The sequence below is a fragment of the Embiotoca jacksoni genome, unplaced genomic scaffold, assembly GCF_022577435.1.
Source record: "Embiotoca jacksoni isolate LCO1_2020_lvr unplaced genomic scaffold, fEmbJac1.0.p SCAF_1, whole genome shotgun sequence".
Lineage (NCBI taxonomy): Eukaryota > Metazoa > Chordata > Actinopteri > Embiotocidae > Embiotoca > Embiotoca jacksoni.
The window spans coordinates 17,106,340-17,129,373 of NW_027185229.1; the positions used below are offsets into that span (position 1 = coordinate 17,106,340).

A 23,034-nucleotide genomic window follows, 5' to 3' on the forward strand; every position below is an offset into this window, starting at 1 on the left:
GGCTTCCAGGCTGCGCTCGGAGAGGAAAAGGTTGTTTTTTTGGGTTTTGTTTTTTTTCTCTCCCTCGGGTTTGTGGTTGGTTTGGTTGGGGGAGGGGTTTTTTTTTTTTTTTTTTTTACAGACAACCAAGCAGGAAGAGACCTGCGTTGTTCAGGCGTAAAAGACACGAGAGACCCCCGCGGTGCCGGGGCTCCTCTGAAGTGACCGCTGTTACAACCAGAGAACCACAAATGAAACGTATTCACTACGGAAGCGTAAAAGATTTTTTTTTTTTTTTTTTTTTTTTTTTTTTTTTAAACCAAACAAGCGCGACCCCCCACCCCTTGAAGAAAAGTAGGGTCAAAGTTCACAGGAAGCTGGGGGGCTGCCATTTTTTTTTTTCCTCTGCTGCTACCGCTAACGTTTAGATGCTAAAACGACGGGAGGGGCGGCTTGGCGTTGGATTTGTATTTTTTTGGTAGCTAGCTGCTTTCCAGTCGAACGAAATTAATCCACATCGTCAAATCGTTTCTCCGACCGCGGTCGCTTACCAACCATTGTTATTGGATGAATTCGGCATGGAGAAAGTAGCGGAGCCGTCTTGGACTTCTTCGTACACCTACCAGGTGAGCAAGCACAGTGCGGAGATGCTACACAACCTCAACGTTCAGAGGAAAGATGGAGGCAGGTTCTGCGATGTGCTTTTACGCGTCGGCGAGGAGAGCTTCCCCGCTCACAAAGCGGTGCTGGCCGCGTGCAGCGAGTACTTCGAGTCGGTATTCAGCCGTCAGCCGGAGGGCGACGGCGACGCCAAGGAGCTGGAGATGCACACGATCAGCCCGAAAGTTTTTAAAGACATCCTGGACTTCGCCTACACCTCCAGGATCGTGGTGCGGCTGGAGTGCTTCCCGGAGTTGATGACGGCCGCCAAGTTCCTGCTGATGCGCTCCGTCATCGAGATATGTCAGGAGGTGATCAAACAGTCCAACGTGCAGATCCTCGTCCCGACCTCTCGGGGAGGAGACGCCAGTCTTTTCCAGGCCGCGGCGGCCGCGGAGCTGGGTTTCCCGGGGGCTCAGCAGAGTCTGGTGAACGGGACGGGGATGCTGGTGAACGGCCAGAGCTTCGCTAACAGCGCGCAGATGCATGCGGATGCGGGTGAAGACACCGCTGCCATCATGCTGGAGGACGGCGGCGAGTCGTCGGTGCCGCTGTTGGAGCCCGTCGACGGACCGCCCGTCTCCCCCGTCGACGGAAATACCGGGCACCACGTTTCATCACGACGCCGGCTCCCCGGAGTCCAAAAGAGGCAGGGGGAGACCGAAGAAAGCCGTCGGGGTCGTGGAGGCTGTGCACTTCAACCACAGCTCCCAGAAAGACAACGGGCTGTTTCCGTGCAACACCTGCGGCAAAGCTTTCACGGAGGCTTCCCGCTTGAAGAACCACGAAGCGCAGCACGGAGCCTCCACCGGAGGCGTAAACAACGCCGGCGACAGCCTGTCGGCTCCTTTACTCTCCCAGCCTGGTCTGCTGGAAAACGGCGTGCAGTCACACGGGGGACTGACGCTGGATAACGGCCGTAAAAGGGAGAGGACCAGGCGGCATGTCGGCTGTGACATTTGCGGGAAAGTTTTCCGCGACGTGTACCACCTGAACCGACACAAGCTCTCCCACTCCGGGGAGAAGCCGTACGCGTGCCATGTGTGCGGGCTCCGGTTCAAACGCAAAGACAGGATGTCGTACCATGTGCGGTCTCACGACGGCTCAGTCGGCAAACCTTACGTGTGCCAAAGCTGTGGTAAAGGTTTTTCAAGGTGAGTTAAAACTTGCATGTCCGCTGACCGTCTGCGATGTGTTTGTAGAAAGGTGTAAACATGTCTGGGATATGTCGATTTCCCGATCATCCCCCCCCCCCCCCCCCCCAAAAAAAAAAGAAGTAGGTCTCCTTACTTTGTTTACAGATGCAACAGTTTATCTGCATACGAGATGCACCTGAAAGAGAGTAACTGCGGGTATCAAGTGAGCATTCAGATACACAAAACAAAGCAAGGCCTGCTGCTGCTGTCCCTGTTCAGAAATAAAGAAATCAGCTTGGCAAATGCACAGACACATTTTGCAGTCTGCAGCTTTATAACCAGCAGCTTGTTTTTTTTGTTTTTTTTTTTAGGATCGAGCCCACAGATTAAGGACATTGGTTGCATTAACAGACAACAGTACAGAGTTGGTGGGGTCTCGGTGTTTCTCACACATTTTAAGAAGCTTGCTTTCCGTGAGCCCTTCCTTCCCTGCCCCATCAACTCTTATTGAGAAATCTAGTGTGTGTGTGTGGCTGAACAACTGTTCTACTTGCCACCACTGTAATGTTCACTTAAACCCACACAGACCAGTTGAACAGGCTCAGTGTCCTCCGGCCGTGTTTCTAACTCACTGTCTCCACCTGCTGCCGTGGAGGTTGAAATATGGCACCGGTGATAAATAGAAACGGTCAGTTCATAAATCTGGTGAGGCGTAGGGTGAAAGTTTGAGGCAAAGCCTTTTACCAAAATGAGAGTGAAAGGATTTGTGCTGGTGGAGTTCCCTTAAGGAGCCTTAAGTTTAAGAGAAACGATATTAAGGAAAGTGTGTTTTGGGGGTTTAGTATCTTTAGTAGCTCTTATTACTGATGAGTTCTCACTGACTTGTTTTTTTTTTTTTGGGTGTATTAATATCTGTTTTGTTTTTTTTTCATAGGAGACAGGCTTTTATTTAGCTGCTTTGGTTTTAGGGGTTCATAAGTTATGAATGCTAGCTCACTATTATGACTTGTTGGAGCATTTTAATAGAGTAGTGTCATCCGTTAGTAATATAAGTAACACTTGTGCTGTGGACTACGATGCCAAGTCAAAATGTCTGCAGTGGAAAAGCCCTTATTTTACATGTGTTCAGTGTTCCTTTTAAACTTCAAAATAAAATAAGATGCCGCTTTATTAATCCCAAAAGAAATTCTTCTGCCAGAGATTGCTCAAAATTTACGACAACACAAGGATAAAAACAAATGTAATTATTCTGTAATGATGAGGAAAAAAATCAATACAGCATAGTATTGCGATATTATGATGGCAATACTGTACTGACACATGGACACCAATATTTTTGTGTCGATATAAATGTCTATCATGCGTATGTAACATTATTAAAGGGATTTTTAGGACCGTGTTGGTCAGTCTGTCTTTTTGACAATCCCATTTTGCTGCAATAAAAATTCACTAGATGAAACAAATGTTTTTCTTTGGGGACATGATTTGCAGTTGGAAAAAAAGGAATATATCACAATATATGCTATTGCGATTGGCAGCTAATCGCAATACTATATCGTGATTATATTGTCTCGTGAAGCTTCTGGTGTTTCTTACCCCTTTTACTGAGGCTCCATTGTGGTAATTCATGTATCTCACCTGCGCTTGGTTGGAAACCGTTTTCCTGTTTCAACACTGGGAGAGGACATCATCTTGAGACGTCTGCGCACGAACGGTTTCAATTGGAACAGGATTCCTTTTGTGATTTTTAAGGTTACATTCATGCAAGTACTACCAACATTAACCATGGCTCTTTTAGGGCTGCAACTAGTGATGATTTTCATTGGTTATTTTTCTTGATTTATCGCAACTTGTTAGAAAATAGGAAAAAAAATTCTTAACACGATTTACTAAAACCCCTGACTCATGTCATGTAATGTTTGCATTGTTCCTCAAATAGATTCGAATATATTATAATTAAGTTGTCTTAAATCAGACAAAGAAAAGAAAGCCAACCTCCACAACAGAGAGAAGCTGCAACCAGCAAATATTAGGCCTGTTTTGTATGACATGTAACAATTATTCGATCCGCAAAATGATTAATAGAATGACTAATCCTTAATGATGGGCTATTCTTTCTTTTATTGAAGCTGTTTTGGTGATTGAAGGGACATTTTGGTATCGTTGGTATTGTTCAGTAAATACCGAAGCAACGCCAACACAATCAGGGGCCTGCACAACAAAGATTTCAGTGACAGGATACAGATTTCCATACAGTTGAGGGATGCTGAAGGTAAGAAAAGGCAGATTCATACATGGACATACTCAAACTCTTTTCTTTTTTCTTCTTTTTCTTTTCCCCCTTTATTTTTTCCAGACCAGACCACCTGAATGGACATATCAAACAAGTACACACAACAGAGAGACCCCACAAGTGCCAGGTAATTTTATTCCTCCAGTTATCTGTTTAATATATCATGGAGGGTTTGAAGCAGTAATATGTGGGAGAGGCGTTAACATGTTGATTTCTGTATTTCAGATTTGTAATGCCTCTTTTGCGACAAGAGATCGCCTCCGGTCCCACCTTGCATGCCATGAGGACAAAATCCCCTGCAAGGTTTGTGGCAAGTTCCTGCGAGCGGCCTACATGACGGACCACCTCAAGAAACACAGTGAAGGAACTCATAACTACTGTGGCATTTGCAACAAAGGTAATTCCTTCATGTAAAAAAAATCTTCACATGTCACACAAACTCCTCAGCCCTACATTTTCTGACAACGGAGAGGACGGTGTGGTCGTTCAGAAAATAAGAGCTGGACATGATGTCCAGCTTTTAATGTCTTGAGTTATGACGTCTAGAGTTACGGTTTGAGGTGCATTAGCCATTAGATATACTTTTAAATCTTGTGATATTTCTAATGTTGAATTGTGACCCGGTTCAAAACAATAAAACGTTCCTCTAACATCCTGTTGTTACAATAGACTGTCCAAATTTCAGTGCTTGTACTGATTGGTGGGACGAAGCTGATCAATGTCATCTCGTGATGCAGTGTGTTGACCCCTCGGATACGTGAAAGTGCATGTGCCAAAAAATATGATCTCTTATCTCCCCAGTTTTACATTGTGAAGATTAATTCCACTACACGGGTGCAAAATTACTCCTCAAAGCCCGCCACCAAATGACATCACATTGTGCTGCCGCACAAAGTTCAGTCTAATTCAAGTTGTTTTATGCCAGTTGCATTGAGAAGTTACACAAATATGTGGGAATGTTTTGTCTAAAGTTGAGAAGATGTGCAAGTCCTGAATGTGTCAAATATACCCGAGCAAAGTTGGGCTTTTTAACTTGTACTTAAAGTCTTGGTCCCAGAGGCTGAAAAAGGTTTGGCCCGTTTTGGGCTCAGAGAGAACAATCTCAGGAGTCCGAGTTTGGCTGAACTATGCGGCAACCAGCGGTCACGTCCCCCATTGGTTTGCGAGCGGCCGTTTTGAAGCCTCGAGTTCGGAAATTTGGCCGGCGCCATCTTGCTAGTCCCAGGTAGTTTGGAGCCAGTAGTGACCATATATGGGCGAGCTGGGGGGGGGGGAGAGAGCGAGGGATCTGGCTCGATCTGATTGGAACTCCGGCAATACTACGACAATATTTACTGCTATTTTATTGCTTTCTATTATTCTATTATTATCTATTGCTTCCTGTATGCTGCTGTAGCGAAAAAATTTCCCCTCGGGGATTAATAAAGTAACTACCTAACCTAACCCAACCTACTACACTATACCCACCGATAGCCATAACCTGACTGCAGCACCGACCTGTCAATCAAACAGACACGCGCCCCCCCCCCCCCCCCCCCCCCCAAAAAAAAAAAAAAAAAAAAAAAACATGGCTTTTTGAAGCTTGTTTTTATAATTAATGATAGGATCATTTTCAGATGGACGACCAGAACACTAATCTGAAAAAGTAAATTTAGCGAATGACTTGCAGGAAACCTATGGAAAAACAATTTTGACTGAGAATTTCACGAGAGACGTCTGTGGGAACCTGCATTTTTTTGGAGCCAACCTCTAGCTGCGCTTGGTGGTATTGCAGTTTAAAACACTTCCGCATTGGCCTCATTTTTCAGATCTGGAGGCTATGTCCCATTTTACATACAGTCATTGGGCTGAACATGCGTGTTAGAGACTCCGCTGTCTGAGCTGGTTGACCTCCTGTTGGCTAAATGAAATAATTCACTGACTCTGAATTTCATCATTTTGTCCAATGACAAGTCTTCAAGATATTTTTCAGTGTTTGTGACACTCAGAAAACGATTGTGTAAAGGAAATACATCTTTTGTGGACCAGGGTGCTTCACATGATCCCGCAATAGTGTCGACTTTTGCGCCTACATCAAAATTACCTCAAAGCTGAGCTCTTCTCCTGCGGGCTTGTCTGTCATTCGACGTTTATTTATACGCGTCACAGCCATGTTCACTCACGACTGTTTCTACACTGTTGAGAGGTAACAGCTTTAAAACATGGGTATTAATTGTGTCTCAATTCACTATACGATGTCCAGAGTTACGCCAGTCAAACCAATTTATGGGTTTTTGATCCATATCAAATGGCCTGTCTTTATTCCAGGGTGCTCCTCTCAGAGCCAAGGCTTCGAGTGTGTCAAGCAACTGCCTTGTTCTTTGTTCTTCTGGTCCCAGGTTTCTCCACTGCATCCTACCTTAAGGTGCATATAAAGACACACCATGGCTCTCCACTGCCCCCTTCTGCCACAATGCACACCTTCCCTGAGCCAAGGGGGGAACTGCAGATGCACAACGGCAACCCTTACCACATGGGACGCCAGTGCTCAGTGGAAGGCAAGCAGCCGCCCGCTCCATCCCCAACGCTCATGTTTCTGGCTTTCATTTGCTCTGCTGCTTTTTGGAGAAACATGCTGCCGCTTCTCTGTGTGTTATAAACACCAGCGTACATCAATTCCTGCTTCCAGGCTTTTTGCTGAAACATTTATTGTTCCAACTTCATTTGCCAAGTATTGCACACCTCTTTGAGGAAATTTTTCTGGAACACATCTCTTTCTGTGACACCAATTTTATTATGAATTGCAGCTTTAGTAGCCCATGATTCAGCAGTTGGTCAGTTTCTTTCAGTAGAAGGTCACATTAAGATTTGGGAAAGTGTATATTATATAGCATGCTCACTGCAGTTTCACCGACTCAAAGGACAGGATGGTAGAAAAGGCCGCGGGACACTGCTTCAGCTTAGAGCAGTGCATCTGTTACTACAAAATAAATACACGCCACTAGGCAGATAACTCATTAACTCGCATACATTTGGCTAGACTTGAAACTACAGTTGAAATCTTGACTTTATTTGTGCTTTGACAAATACAAAGACACCTGCTACTATTTACGTCTGTGCCACAAAATCACAATGTTGTTACTTAAATTGAATACTTAACTATTCATGAGGCTGGAAATTGAGTACCTGGAAGAATGGCCACATTTTGCATTCCTACGGTCACATGCAGTAACTGAAGACATTTAAGTTGTCCTGACTTCGTAGCTGACCATTTTAACCCATGGCCGTGAGACATTGGAGTGCTCAGTCACGTTTGCTTTTGTTTGTATGTGTGTGTCTGTCCAGCATGGCCTTGGCCGTACGGTTAACAGCGTCCGTCTGTGCTTGGCTGGATTCATCAGCAGTTGTTGAACCGTGCACAGTGTTGCATGACCGCCCTGATGTGTGCTCCATTTGCCCTGGATTCATTGATACTTTTGTAGTGGTGCCATTTCTGTGGAAAAAACAGTAGCATGGAGACAGTGCACAGTGAACTGTGAGCCACTACCACAATTTGTAAAAAATAATACGGATGAAAAGGCTTTCCACTGTTCATTTGTTTTTGTAACTGCCTGATAACAGAGGTATCAAAATCATTGATTACGTGAGAAGTACTGATACAGTTTGATTAGCCCATTTAAGTAGCCTTATAGATGGTATTTTGTTAAAGACATGAAGTGTGGCAAGCTAAAGTCAAATTAAAATCTATGGAACAATGGGAGGGTATTATTTCATTTTATTTGGCATTTGTAAAAACTTTTGCAGACTTTGTATCATCTTTTATTGCTGAAAATATGTGTATATATTAGTCTGTACAGGCGGAAAAAAATGGTTTCTTTGGCAAGAGGAGACTTGATAAGCTTATTAGGAGAAAGTATATTTCTTTTAAGATGAAACCGATTATAAAATGTTAAAATCAGTTTCCGCCTCTGTCATGTCTGTGACAAGAACAATATGTCACGGAGTGCATTGGATCGCAGGTATACTGTAGCTTCTCAAATTTGGTCCAATGAATAGTGGACTTCATCATGCGTGTCCTTTTGCAGACTTTTCTAATTTGCTCATTTATGTTACGCTTTATGCGAGTTTGTTTTAATTCTCGACTTGTTTGCCAAAGTTGTAAGAATATTAGTGAACCTTACTAATAAGCAAAGTGATGCTGACAAAGTCTTTTTGACCACAGATTTCTGTAAAGCCAATAACTGCCACATAAGGATGACAAGGATATTTGAATGATACAATTTGTGTAGGCTCTACTTGACATGAAGTGGTTTTATGTTTTTTGGTTTAATGAAAACATTCAAACCAAGCGCATCATATAAATGAGGAGAAAAAAGCCTTCGTAAATGGCCATAGACAGAAATGTGTACTGTCACTATATTTACTGCAGTTTTCACCGAAGTCTTCATTTAGTGTCATGCCATTTGTGAGACAAATAGGTCGTGTGTGGTCATCAGTCTTTGTTATATGCAGTCAAGGATATTCTGACATGCAACACCAGGATATCACAGGTGTAACTAACTATATTAATGATGGCTCAGTTTATTTAGCGGTTTCGGTGAGCCAGCATGCAACAGCAGGGTCCTGCCTTGTTGCAGATGCAATAAATGTAGTCACTTTTAATGTTGTTAATCACACCTGTGTTTAACAGATCACTGTATCCACTCTGAGAAAGAACTGTACTCGCATCATTTATATAATTTGATCTGTTAAAAGATGCTTATTAGCCAGTGGATGATTCACATCCGATTTGTTTTTCCCAAACACCATCTTTTTTGGAGAATTATTTCAATAACCATTTAGATTTTATAATCCCAGTGTTCAGGGATTATAGAAGGGAATAAGAGGAACGTTACTCCATTCATCGCTGAAAGCTGTAGTGATGCAAGGCACCCAGCATGGACTTATTCCTACTACTATACCTGTCTAGTATACTGTGTTTCAAATACTAGTGATGACGTGAAGGTAACTGTGTCCATATGGTTTCCGCCGGCCTTTTGTGTCTGTCCCTCCCCCTTCCTTTCTCCCTGGCCGGGTGTTGTGTAGACCTGTGCGCCAGTCGCCAGCTGCTTCTCACCTCGTCTGAGGCAGAGGGTCGCTTTCATGGGCTCTCTGGACACCCAGTTCTCCCCCAGCCTGGCCATTCAAGCCTCTGCTTGCAGCCTGAGCTGCTCATGGGGAAGCCAGGTGGGGCTCCATATTTCTGGGAGTGTCGCTCTGGCGGGGTGCCTGGCTTCCCCGTCCATGGGCCTGTCGCAGGTCAGTACAGTCCAGCAGGAGGGGGGTGGGGGGGGTGGGGGCATGGTGCAAGCATGGCCTACTGGTTGGATGAGCACAGAAGACACTGGGCAAATGGACTGAGCTAGATTACTGTATGGTTAAATGCTGTAGCCACATTTTTGAAGGAAGTCTCTCTTTATAAAACTGTATTTAGTTTGTGATTTCTTAAATCAGTTGTCAGTTTGGTGCTTTCTCACTTAACGCCTGAAGTTTAACTGATGTTTTTGCAGGTGCCAGCCAGCCACCGGAATCTAGAAGTTATATTTGACAAATCCTGATTTATCATCTATTTCTCCTAATTTATGCCTCTCTTTTCTCCCATTTTCCTCTCTCTGCCTCACTCCCCTCTTCCTATCCATGATGTGTTTACCTCAGACGGGCAGGAAAATGCTGGGAAATGTCCCCATCTTGAAGCAGATGAATCGGATCCTTCGTTTGGAGAATTGTCCAACGGTGGTGAGCTCAAATCTCCCCACAAACCAGACGTACCGGAGCTCGAGATGCCCTCTTTAGCCTGTAATGGGGCCTCCGCGGAGGCCTTGGCCTCCCCAGAGGGATCTAAAGCCAAGACGGACCCCGAGAAGAAGTTTACCTGCGGGATCTGTGGTCAGGCCTTCCGCACCAAGTCCTACCTCAACAAGCACCAGCACAGAGTTCACAAAGCCCAGAAGGCCCAGGGGGTTTCAGGGTCTGGCTTAAATGAGATGGCCCCCTCCCTCTCCTCTCCATTCTCCCCTCAACAAAACATGTCTCTGCTCGAGTCCTTTGGCTTTCAGATAGTGCAGTCCGCTTTCGCCTCTTCATTGGTGGACGCTGAGGCGGGTCAAAGTGGAATTGACTTTGGAGGGAAGTGACATTTTTTGCTAGAGGCTTTACAAGCCTTTAGCAAAGCCTCTGGTTTATAGGACAAAGCCGGGTTGCCCACAGAAGACGCTGTGTATTTGGGAATAACTTTGCCTCAAGACTTCTTCTGTTCGTCACATTGCCTAATGTGAATCCAATATTTTTGTCAAAAGACTGCCATAAAATTCCTACTTTTTCTACTTTTTCAAAGTATGAAAAGGGTGTTTTCGTTTTTGAAATTTTCCTTATAAAGAAGTTACATGAAGGTTTTATTTCCAACATGGATCTGTTGAAGTTCTGTTTCTTTCAGCTGTTTTTTTTTTTTTGTTGTTTTTGTTTTTTTAACTTGTGTGTAATTGAGGTTTCTCAGCTGCACCATTTTTTTTTTTCTTGAAAGATGAATTATTTACTGAATACTCAAAACAAGTAATTGTTGTCGTTTTGCCCAATTAAACTGCTCTGGTGTAGTTGTTAAAATGAACCTTGGCCATTACAATGATTTTTAATGCTTCATGTTCCTCGTTCCTCTCAAGGCTGTTAACAGATGTCTTTACCTCAGAGCAACAAGAGGGCTAAATTCTCTATTTATTACCTTCTTTAAAAGAGGATTTGCTTTTTTTAAGGACAGCGGTTTAAATTGGCGTCAGTTTTGACAGCAGGTTTACTCTATTTAACCTGTTATTTGTTAAAGAAACAACATTCCCAACAGGCTCTCAGCACTTTTCACGACACATTGATTATTAAGCTTCTTTTTTTTTTTCCAGCTTCATGCAGAAAGTGTCAGTTTTCTTGCCACTGAGTGGCACTGGTAGCTGTCATGGACGTCATTGAAAAACTGTTGGCAGGATTATAGGTAGAAGCACTTTTTTAAAAAGCCTTTCTTCTTATTTTTTTTTGATCTGATTATTTTTGAAAATTAGTTTTTCATAGGAAAAATTGCAGAAGTAAGGAGAGAAAAGCCATGCGTCATCACGATCTACAATTAGTACAGGAATGCTTTTGAAATTAAATGGGGTTTTTAATGAGTCTGGATAAATTTGGACGTAAACTCTTGTCTTGAAACGTGCTCTGAGCTTGTTAGGACTGAGCTTAGTTTCCCCGTTACAAGTTTCCCAGTCGTGTTTGTTTGGTGTTAAGTCAGTTGTGTACATGAAACAGGGACCAAGGTCAGGTATATTTTCAGTATATATTTTGAGAAATGTAGATTATATTTTATTAACTTATTCATGCCCACAATTTTGTGTACAGTTTTTTTTTTCTTTTCTTTTTTTTTTCTTAAATTGTCAAACAAAAATCATGTGAATGGCTCACTTTGATTATTTTTCACTCTAAATTATGTCAAATGGAGATGTGTGTTTGTTATGTGTGTGTTGTGCAACAGACTTGGAGGGTAGGAGAAGGATTCACACCTTGATCCATCAGCCTCTGGGCTAAAAAAAAAAAAAAACGTAAAACGTAGTACAGCATTCTTTAATTCTCCATCGTTCCTTCACCTTCATCACCTGCAGTTCACATGTTGCTCTTCCCCCTCCTCTCAGAGTTGCTTGTGTTGTTGGCATGTCTCGTGTTTGCACCAAATGGTGGCTCCATTAAAGTGCAAGCTACCTTTTTCGGGTGTCTTGCAGTGCAAATGTGTTGAATCCTAAACAGTCCTGTGATTAAACGAAAAGCGGTTTGAATAGTTCCCTCATACTGATACACAGTGGGAGCCTCACATTCACACTTCTACTTTGCTAAATTTCACCTGAACTGTGATTCTCAATTGTTTTCGCATCCTAAATAACCCAATATATTGGTTACAATAATAATAAAATGTGTTTCATAGATCAATTTACATTACAAAGGACAGTTTAGTTTGTTTAGAGCTGCAATTAATTGTTATTTTCATTATTGATTAATCTGCCTGTTGTTTCATGATGAGTTTTTGTTTGTAAAATGTTAAAAATGCTATTCAGTTTCTTAGAGCCCACAGCAATGTCTTAAGTTTGCTTTATTTGTCGAACGAACGGATCTAAACCCAAAGATACTGAGTAAACTGTCACACATTAAAAAATAAATGCAGTAAACTTGAGAATCTGAAACCAGACAATGATTTTGCATTTTTGCAGAAAAATTACCCAAACTATCCATCAATCTTCAAAATTGTTGCAGATATAACTATTTGTTACAGCTTAAATTCAGATTTAGTTTAAATAATGACAAATCCAAACTCACTCTTTTTCACAATCATGATGTCCTCTTATTTCCTCTTCAATAACTGAAACGGGAAAAAAAAGACCAATCACAGGTAGTTGGCTTCAAACCATTTGTGAGAACAGAGCTACACAAAGTTGTATTAGTACAGTTGCAAAGTACTCCATGCAAACTGTAATTATGTGATATCATATGGACCTGTCACACAACTCGCACATTAACATATTATCGACATATTTCTCTTATGCTGGTGTTTTGTTTGTGTTGTAAAACATGTATCATGATGCAAATCAGGCTCAGTCCAACAGCGAAGGGACTGGCGGTGTGTGTCTGCACGCTTGCGTGTGTTTGTGTGCGTGCGAGAGAAATTTTTTTTATTTTTGTGTGTGTCCGTTTCCGTGTTTGATCTCTGTTTCCTGCTTTCTGTTTAATTATTATTTGTGAGTAATTTAGTCTGTTAAATTCAGTACATTCCTATATTATTTATGGTTATATTGTGATTGTAACAAGTGTATATACCTTCCATATACACACTCTATAAATATATATAAATATATATGAACCAACCAATATGATCAGTGTTTGTCAGTGGTGGTCCTGTACATATAAAGATTTTTTTTTTTCCCCCCCTCGTCTGTTATGTGGAGGGATGTTAAGTTATGGCCATTTGAAGTGTAAACTACATGTTGTGGCATGCGAGCTGAGCTGGGGACTGAATGTCGATCACTGGTTGGTGGCAGTAACGGTTTCACTGCTCACTGTACTATCACTGTGCTCTGGTAGCGCTCACACTGCCAGCTGCACGACTCACGTCTTTGACCAAGATTTTCTTTTCCCTTTTTTGATCCACTCTGCACTAGTATTTACTCCTTAAAAGGTATTAAGGGTTGTGTTATTATTCCTATTTGAAGACAAGTGGAAGTTTCTGTAAGAAAAGGATGAGCTTTTTTCTCTCTCTCTCTCTCTCTCTCTCTCTTCACTGGGTTGTATGATTTGTTTCAGTCCCGTTGGTACTCAAATGTAAAAGGTGAATTATTTCATGAATTATTTAGGCGTAAATGTTTTGCTTTCTGCTTTTGGTCTGTTGCAAAGTGCCTTCCAAATACTGATTGTGCACAGCAGTGGATTAAAAAAGGTCCTCTTTTCTAAAGGTTAAGAATTGTACAGAGTGACTTGCATTGACACTTTTGTATAAAAACACAAAATGTACAATATGTTAACTTGGTATTTTATCATCGTACTCAACAAGATTGCTCTTAAAACATGTGAGCTACATGTTTTGTTATTACGTCTTTGGACATATTTCAATATAAGCTTACTTTTCTATAGATATTTGTTTTTGTACTCCGTTATTGAGACTCGTCTCTCTTATTGGGACAGAGATGAGCGTCAAATAAATTGCAACTGAAAAGCACCTAACATTTGTCTTGTAATTTTTCCTGGTAGATAGTGAAAGAATAAATCCACCTTCTGGTTTATGTATACAGCAGTATAACCCCTTATGTCCATGTCTGCCTGCGCGAAGGAGAGGAGGGTGTTACTCTCTAAAACAGGTCTATTGCAGCAGCCCGGCTACCCTTATGACGGGCCGCTACATTTTAAACACCTACACGAGTGGATTCGGCAGGGCTGCTACGTGGTCCCAGCAACACTCATTTGGTTTCTTGTGACGAGTTTGGCTGACTCTTTCTTTCCGGGATGGGACTATTGAATACTGTTATGGTAATAATTGGAGTGGATATAGCTATTTGCTAAAGGTGGCAAGATTATTGACATTGTTGACTACAAATAAAATACACCTTATATTCTACTACGTGACACATTATCACCTTTGACTGCAGATACATTTAAATGATAAGGTTTCAGCATATTTAGTTTGATCAGTCAGCAAGAATTTTACCTTCGAACACTCAAGGCAGAGGAGATAGCCACACAGTGTTTTTAAATTCTCCATCGTTCCTTCACCTTAGATCCATGCAGTATTTCACTTCATTTTTGACAGACGGAAAGCTTATAATAAAATGAAATACTGCTCGGATCTCGGTGAGAGGCTGTCTCAGTTTGCGCCTATTGATGGTTCCTGCACCTTAGCACAGATTCAGCCAGGTGGAGCCGTGGTCTTTCTGCACTTTGTAACATTTATAGATTAACTATAATTATCTACAGAATATGAAGAAACCACAATTTTTGATGTCATGTGAAAGACGTCTGTGTATTGTGTTGCAGAGATCTAACACTGAAGTTAGCTAACCAGCTAGCCCCGGCCCGGCTCGTCCGGTAACACTATCCCACACCTTAACAGGCGATAGTGAGTCACTGTAGCGTCCAGTCTGCCCTCAGTCTAACATGACAGGAAGAAGAAATAGTGTATTCTAACCTCTCTTTAGAATAAAGCATAGATTGTATATAAAAGTCGACGTAGCTTTCTGGTCTGGAAAATAAGGCCTTTTTGGAAGTGCCCAAAGCTGCAATACCACCGAGGGTCTCCAGGGGTTGGTTCAAAAAGTCTCTGGTTCCATAGACTCCAACTTCTCATGTGAAATATAAAGTAAATACATTTTTCCCCACACGTCCAAGATTCTCAAAAACAATTATTTTTGTGGCCATGTATGATTGATTGACAGGCCTGTGGTGCAGTCAGGTTTCTGCTATTGTTAGGCAGGGCGTAGTGTCCTCGGGTTCCCAATCAGATAGAGTGAGACCCAGCACTCGCTCCTCTTCAGCTCGTCCATTTGAGGTCACGTCTGGCTTCAAACCTCTCTAAACACCATGATAGCGACGGCCTTTAGTTTATGTCAGTCAAAATAACAAGCTGACACAATAATAATGTCCCATACAGTGATAGATTAGATACCCATTTCAAATTAAAGACCTTAACAGGAAACCCTTGAACTTGAATTGCCAGGAGAGCAGTCAGAACACAAAATTATCTACAAATACCTTATATAACATTGTGATGAATAACCAGAAAACCAGAGTCGGTATTCAAATTACATTACATTACATTACATGTCATTTAGCTGACGCTTTTATCCAAAGCGACTTACAATAAGTGCATTTCAACCATGAGGGTACAAAACCCAGAACAACAAGAATAAAAAAAATACAATTTCTTCAAGAAAGCCAAACTACAAAGTGCTAAAAGTAAGTGCCATTTTAAGCGCTACTAAAGTTCTACCTATTCAAGGTAAAGTCGACATTAATTTGATATTATATGATATTAATATGATATATTTACAAATTCCATATTTTTAAAGTCAGCACTTTGTGTATACCATCTGATTTCAAAATTCACCTAAAAAAAATAAATATCTTTATTTGCATAAAATTACATAAAAGTAATGGAATGGTTGTATGTTTAGTTCATGAAAACAAAAGATACAAAAAAAATTTAAAACTGAGTTTCATGAGTAACATCCGTCTTTTCAATGTCAGCTCCCTTGTTCTTGTAATTAAGCTTGTTAAAGTCCTCCATAATCTCCACCATCGTCTTTCCTTTCGTTTCTGGGACAAAATATATCATAAATGCTGAACTGAAAATGGAGTAAGCCACAAAAATCAGGAAGCAGAATTGCCCGAGTAAATCCTGCGTAGGGACACACAAAAAAAAAAAAAATTGTGTTACATAATTACAGACATAAAGGTGGAGATATATAACAGTACATGCACAGTGTGTCTCTCACCACTACATAGCCGAACAACATCGCAACAACAAACATGCCGAGCCAGTTGATGGTCCCACTGATCACATAAGCAGAAGGTCGCCAGGCTTGTAGGAAAAGGTCAGCAGGGAGAGCCATAGACACTCCGGCTGAAATAAAATATTGAGACGATAAAAGCTCGATCAAATTCAGATTATCACTATCTGAGATAAATTTGTGCTCATTGTAGGTGGACAAAAAACTCACAAGGCCCAAGCCCATAAATGCAAATGACACAAAAGATCAGGCCGATGTTCACATAGGGGATCCATGCATTCAGATCCTGTATAAAGAGACAAACATTAGAATTGCTCCTCTATGGGACAGCGGGGAGGAGCTGTGCAGTGTCCGACTGTATTTACCTTGATGGACAGCATGACAGTAAGTAAACACATGGTGACCCCCATCAGTAGATAGCCGTAGCCCATCAGCTTCTTTCTGCCGGCACGATCTATCAGGAATGACTGAGACACAACAGTGATGCAGAAAATCATCTCACCAAGAGTCTACTAAGAAATTTGGACTTATGCAAAGGCTATTTTCACTTTATCTAAAGAAACACTTTAATGGAATAATTTATCTTCCCATTCAACACAAGCAAACCTTTTGTGAGCCTTACTGAACCGTTGTGGACGTCGCTTTCCTCTGTTCTAGTCTTTTTTCTGCTTCTCCACTTCATAATAAACTATATTGCACTCAGTATTTTTGCTAAACCATACAACTGAATATTACTTTTACAAATTAGGGATATAGCTATAAGTCACATACAGTAAAGTAAATGTTCATAAACTGAACTACTTTTTTCAGCACACACACTCCAAACCCAGATTTCAGACTTGCCCAACGGCTTCTTAGATCCAGACTCCGATTCATGCTACGTTTTACAGATACTTACACACAGTGTTATGGTGATGAGCTCTGTTGCTCCAATTCCAATGGCCAAGTAATGCATCTGGGTCTCTGGCACTCCAGACTCCCGAAAGATGTCAAAGGCGTAGAAGTACAGCTGAGAGAGAGGATAACAGATGAGAGGCCATCAAACGGAATAAAAGGGAACTAAAACATGTCATGTGAAAGCTTAGTCCATAATCCCTGTGTTATGAGGGAGAGAACTTAAACAAACGTACAGCATTGATGCCGCAGAACTGAACACCAGCGCAGGGGATGGCCAGAGTCAGTAGTTGCCATCTCACACAGCGAGAGGTGAGAACATCCTTCACAGTCTTGGCCTTCTCTCCCTGCGAGCTCTCTCTCTCTTTCTGCATGTCGTCCAGTTCCAGCTTTAAGTTGTCCTCCTGCCACAGCCACTGTAAGGCTGTTTCACATATATAAACACACACGTACATTATATACATTATATACATGGTAACAACAAACACGCAGAAGTTTGCTGTTTGTTCTATCAATGCACTGTTGGAGAGGATCTTTTTGGAGGTTTAATAGCTTGCTCTGCGAGGCTGTCTGTATTTGACCAGAGGTAAATTATAACCTTTAAAATAACAAGGAGCAATCAGACGTAACTGGATATGATACTGTATGTAGTACAAACTGCAGGAAGTTAGCTGCACTAACCATTATTGCACTAACACTTTAAACATCATCACAGCATCAAGGCAGAAACTTTAAATACAGCTTGTCATCAGGCAAGAAAACAGTTTGCAGGTTCATTTATTTTAAACATGCTTCAAGATTACTTTGTTATCCAGTCTTTTCATTAGAAAAGCGTGCTTTTATTTACTGTATATTACCTTATGTGTCTTGGTATGAATATACAGTATATCGTGCAGCTGCTGCACATGTTTTTCATTGCCTGTTAATGCACTTATAACATTTATTTTCCTCTTCAAATGTGTTCAAATTGAATACTGTATGATTTTACACCACATTTGGTCTCACCTGATTATAGCAATTAAGGGATGTGGGTTAATTGTACTGAAAACGTCACTAAAGGAGATAAATATTGCCAAAATGTCCATAGAATCAGGCATGTCAACAAAACATGTATTAAACAGGGTAAATGCTTTTTTAAATCTTAGCTAGTTTGGCTTTGGTGGGGTTTGTGCAATAAACAATCTTAAATCGTATAAGTCCATTATCTACTGTATGAAGAGGAGGAGTGTATTTGCTCGAAAACTTCATACAACAGATCATTGAGAAGAGGTGTGTCAAGATCAGTTCCCCAAACTATTCCAAGATTAACCACCGGCTAAGGATTTATTTTTGGCTAATATATAATAGATTCTTGAAAATAGCGCCCATTGAGACTTTATTTGTAAAAATTGTAATACACATGACAATCAATTCCTTGAATGTTTGGATTTATTTTGAATCTTTTGTAAGAATCAGATGCTGAGTCTGTTGTGTTCGCACTCACCTGTTTTGCTTCCCTCAGTGTCTCCTTTATCAATGTAAAGGTGTCGCGGGGCCTCAGGGAAGAAAAACAGCATCACAAACTGCAGGATGGCAGGGATACCACTCACAGCTAAGAGATACGGCCACATTTCCTCTGAGCCCATTATCTCCCTGAACAGAGCATACAACAAAGACAGCTTAGAAAGAAACTTACCAGGTGGAGCAACAACAAAATGGAGCAGCTGATAATGAAAAAAACATGAGGAAAATATTACACTATGGTTTACTGCTATTCAGTGTCACTAATTAGGAAGACAAGGTGTTAAACTTTAATCTGGACCAAGACTGATTATGACAGGACAATACTAACAGGACTGCCAGAGCAGTGTTTGTGAATCCTGGCCTCTTTAATAAGTGAATGAATAAGATGATATTTATCTGTTGGTCTTGACTGATGTTTTTTGTGTTTTAGCTCCAGGTATAAGTCAAATCGAGCAGCTGATTCTTACTTGATGCCAATTATCTGACCAGTGACTTTCCCCAAACCAATGAAGATTGAGCTTGTGAGAGTCATGAATCCTCTGAGTTTCTTCGGAGAACTCTCGCCCAGGTACATGAGGTGAACGCTGAGGCCGAGACCTATGGAAAGAGACAAGATAAAGAGCTAAGAGCCTGGCTTAAGAAAAAGAGACACTACAAACGTCACATGATTGTAACATACCAACGTTATATCCATAGAGAAATCGTCCCAGCAAGATCATCTCAAAAGACTTGGCCATGCGACTGAAGACCATGAGCAAGGCAGCAATGATCGCAATGACATTGTTGAACAGGAGAGCTTTTTTCCTGCAAGATCAAAAGAAACAAAGACGAATATTAAATGGGGTTTGAGGAAACCTGTTTTGACATTATGCAAGATTTATGAGCACTTTATTTAACAAAAACAAAAACAAAAAAAAAGCAGTTTGTCTTTTACATGGTGCTCACAACCTGTAATATCTTCTTAGTTTGACATTTTGGTAAATACACAGATCTGCTTTCTAGCCCAAGGATAAAATCAGCACCACCAGCTGGTTAGATTAGCTTAGCATAAAGACTGGAAACGGAGAAACAATTTGCTTAGCTCTCTCCAAAAACTAAACTGGCTAACCGTCATCTTAGTACTCATTAATTAATCCCTTTTATTTAGTTTGTTTAATTTACACAAAAAAATGTAATGTGAAAACCTCGAGATGCAGTCTGACAGGTGGTTAGCCTGTGTGCCAGGCTGTCTTTTGGCCCATGAGCCAAGCTAACTGTTACCTCCTGTCTCTCCTGTCATTACTCTAAAATAATGCAATCTGCTTGCTCCATCTTTATATTTACCAGACAGAGAAATAGTGTTATCAATCAGCTGTGATGAGCAAGAAAGAAAGCAAATGTACAACGTATTTCCCCAAATTTCTATTTAGTCCTAGGATCTAGGCTACCCAAGTGGTTTATCAGTATATTCAGTTGCTTTTCTGGTTTTGATTTTTTTTTTTTTTTAAATCACCAACCACACAAATGAACATATTTATGTTCAATAAAACAGATAAATTCTTTTTTTTTTTCATGCAACCTGTAGAACTGGTGCAACTGAACATTGCTGTAATGGTTCTTTTGGCTCCAAAACCCACAATTAACAGGTGAGAGTGTTTTGAAATCCAGATGTCAGCAGGTTATTTTTCAACATAACATAATGTGCATGTGTGTGTGTGTGTGTGTGTCTCTCTCACCGGCCATAAGTGATTGGAAGGCTACCACTGTGAATAGCCCCGGCCCAGGCTCCCAGACTCAACACAGCCACGATGAAGGACCAAATGAGCTGGTTGGTAGATTCGCCCACTGGAGCATCGTACCTCAGCATCCATGTGTAGTTCACAAAACTCTGAACGTGCTGCAGGTAAGTCAGAGATGTCAAGGGACATATTAAGCTTAATGTTTTAGGTTCCTGACAGATAATGTCATTATTGGCTGTGCTTATTGTCACCTATATTTTTGTCTCCTCATCAAACCTCGGATCCAGTCAGACATTCTGTCCAACCATCCGATTGTACTTTCTTGATTGTTGTTGTTCTTTGTTGTTGTCCAATAGTGTGTGTTCTAAAATGCACTTATAGTAAGTCACTTTGGGTAAAAGCGTCAGCTAAATGAAATGTAATGTAATGCTATTATGGATGACTAAAATAAGGATTGTGGTTTGCTGTACAGCTTGTCAAACTTCTGTTGGCAAATATGTGATCTGTGATATTGCCTTCTGCCTTTCTAATTAAATGAGAAACCATTTCTTTCTTTTCTTCTAATATTCATGTCAAGCATTTTGGGTTTTCTTGTGCCCATGTGCTATAAATAAAAGCTTATTGGCCTTGTCCCTCTTACTTTGACACAGTTGCTGTTATTTGTTATTTTTGTTGGTGACACTACACAAAAGTTGACTTTGTTTTTGTACTCAATGACGCACTGACTTTTAGATTAGAGAGTCAGATGTTATAAGTATGACATTCAGAAGCTAGTCAGTGATATTACTGCTGCTACAATTACAAGGATTAGAAAGTTGGTTCTTTGTGGCATATTATATTGAATACATTAAAAATCACTTGAAATATAATAACTCCAGTGGTATAAAAATGAAACTCTAAAGAAAAAGATATAATTTTGAAACCATTCATAAAAGACCAAGAATTAATTATTGCATAATTGTGAGTAGAATAAATTATACCACATTTAATGTAATGATGAATGATCGCAACATGGCAAATTTGAATTTGACACAACCACAACAAAACATAGTACTGAGGGTGATGGTTTTCATTCGTACTTTGATTGAAACTAACATAGATCTTACCACTGCTGGAGAAGCGATGAGAGAAACTTGGATACCATACTGAAATGATCCTCCAATTCCCAACACCAGCGACAGCAGGTAAAGCCTCCAGTACTGCAGCTGATGTGAAAGGGAGCATTATATAAACAGTATTTGGTTTTTGGTCAGTAGTTAGATGCTGTGGGAGAGGGCTGTACTGTATGTACTGATTAATTTAACATTTCACTCACATGGGCCTCAAACACATTTAATGATTATAAATGATATCCATAAGCTCAACATTCTTTAACCCTCATGATCGTCAGTATTACATCACGCTGTGTGCCCAACAGGTCCTCCGTGCTCTGCTCGATTACAGATGTTTGACAAGTACAGCTGAGCTCTCTTTTAATAAATATACATATGCAAATCTTATAGTTTGTTTTAAAATAAAAACTGTTCAACTACAATGATATCCTGGTGCATATCCTTAAGTTTCTTTGTTGTACGTGTATACTTTATACTTTTATACTACCACAGTTCAGATGGTAATATTGCACTACATTTATTTAACACTCTCTTTGGTTTTACAAACAAAATATAATCAAATTGTAAAATTTGATGCGTTGTAGGCAGGTGGTTACAGTTTTGAGGCTAATTGGGACAAACTTGTGCAAAGCTCTGCAGGCCTTCATGTGAGGTTACCAGAAAGAATGACAAAGTTGTAAACTGTCTTGCAGCAAAACAAAATTCCCCCCCCCCAAAATAATAAAGTTATAATTTTATAACTTATCCCTAGTAATTGACTTCCAAAATAATTAGGCTGTAATAATTGAAAATAAGGAGAATAAAGTGCCCAACATATTGTTTAAAAAAAACACATGTGCTATTTTATGATATTAAATATGGGAAAAAATGGGAAAAAAATGGAACAAATTTAATGGAAATGTGAATGGAAAATGCTTATGGTTATAGAGTCTGTTATTATCAAATTTATCAATATGTTTCCTTATTTTGCTTTTGCTTTCTAAACATCATGATGAAGTTTTACCCAAATTGTTTTACTGAATAAAAATCTGCCGTTAAAAAAAAGCATTTAGTAGTATTACAGCTTATAGAGACAGTTTCCTACAAACACTTCAAACCCACAAAAAGTATTGGAATGTAACAGCATCCACTTACCTTTTTTGTGGCACACTTCATGTTTTGCACTGGCTTCTTGGATGGTGGCTGCAGATGTAGTTGAGGACCAGCATATATAAAGGATTGCCCCTCAAGTTACACATCAATAGAAATGAGTTGTCCATTCATGCTGTTAGAACAAGATCGTCATTTTTTGACGTGAGTGATAGGGATGACCAAACGCTGCACTAGATTAAACCTGGTCTGTCTAGCTGATTCCTTTAATTGTTACAACTGCAGCATGTTCTTACGGTATATTCTGTGTATCAGTTAGACATTTTTGTCTGGGAGGGAGGGACGTACACACACACACACACACACACACACACACACACACACACACACACACACACACACACGCGCACACACTGCACACACACACACACACACACACACACACACACACACACACACACTCACACACACGCACGCACGCACGCACGCACGCAAGCACGCACACACACACAGAAAGGGCAAAAAGCTTTTCTATAACACACCATCAGTAACCTTTGTCGATAAAGTACATGCACTCATTAGTTATTCAGTGTATGAGAGAAAGTGTGGTGAAAAGAT

The 23,034-nt window shown here is 40.7% G+C and overlaps 2 protein-coding genes across 2 annotated transcripts; one reads left to right on the forward strand and one right to left on the reverse strand.

Annotated features, from left to right (window-relative positions):
- Positions 1-406: 406 nt before the first annotated feature.
- patz1 (POZ/BTB and AT hook containing zinc finger 1) lies at positions 407-13,810 on the forward strand. Its single transcript, XM_069144026.1, is given in 7 exon segments — positions 407-1,219; positions 1,221-1,793; positions 4,132-4,195; positions 4,294-4,465; positions 6,447-6,605; positions 9,133-9,345; positions 9,742-13,810. Coding segments are annotated over 7 exon segments (2,322 nt in total). The 5' UTR covers positions 407-557; the 3' UTR covers positions 10,221-13,810.
- A 1,963-nt stretch (positions 13,811-15,773) lies between these two features.
- On the reverse strand, positions 15,774-22,482 carry LOC138196174 (solute carrier family 2, facilitated glucose transporter member 11-like). Its single transcript, XM_069145975.1, has 12 exons — positions 22,462-22,482; positions 21,322-21,420; positions 20,213-20,373; positions 19,177-19,301; positions 18,965-19,094; positions 18,478-18,626; positions 17,231-17,418; positions 16,999-17,109; positions 16,466-16,567; positions 16,311-16,386; positions 16,086-16,213; positions 15,774-15,988 (listed from the first exon to the last, which is right to left on the reverse strand). The coding sequence occupies exons 1-12, from the start codon at positions 22,480-22,482 to the stop codon at positions 15,794-15,796; spliced, it is 1,485 nt and encodes a 494-aa protein (XP_069002076.1). The 3' UTR covers positions 15,774-15,793.
- Between the last annotated feature and the right edge of the window lie 552 nt (positions 22,483-23,034).

Coding starts and splice junctions, on each gene's coding strand:
- LOC138196174 (XM_069145975.1), bottom strand. CDS start 22,482: ATGAAGTGTGCCACAAAAAAG. Junction 19,095..19,176: donor TCTCTATGGATATAACGTTG/GTATGTTACAAT, acceptor CTCTTTCCATAG/GTCTCGGCCTCAGCGTTCAC. Junction 16,214..16,310: donor CATTTATGGGCTTGGGCCTT/GTGAGTTTTTTG, acceptor ATTTTATTTCAG/CCGGAGTGTCTATGGCTCTC.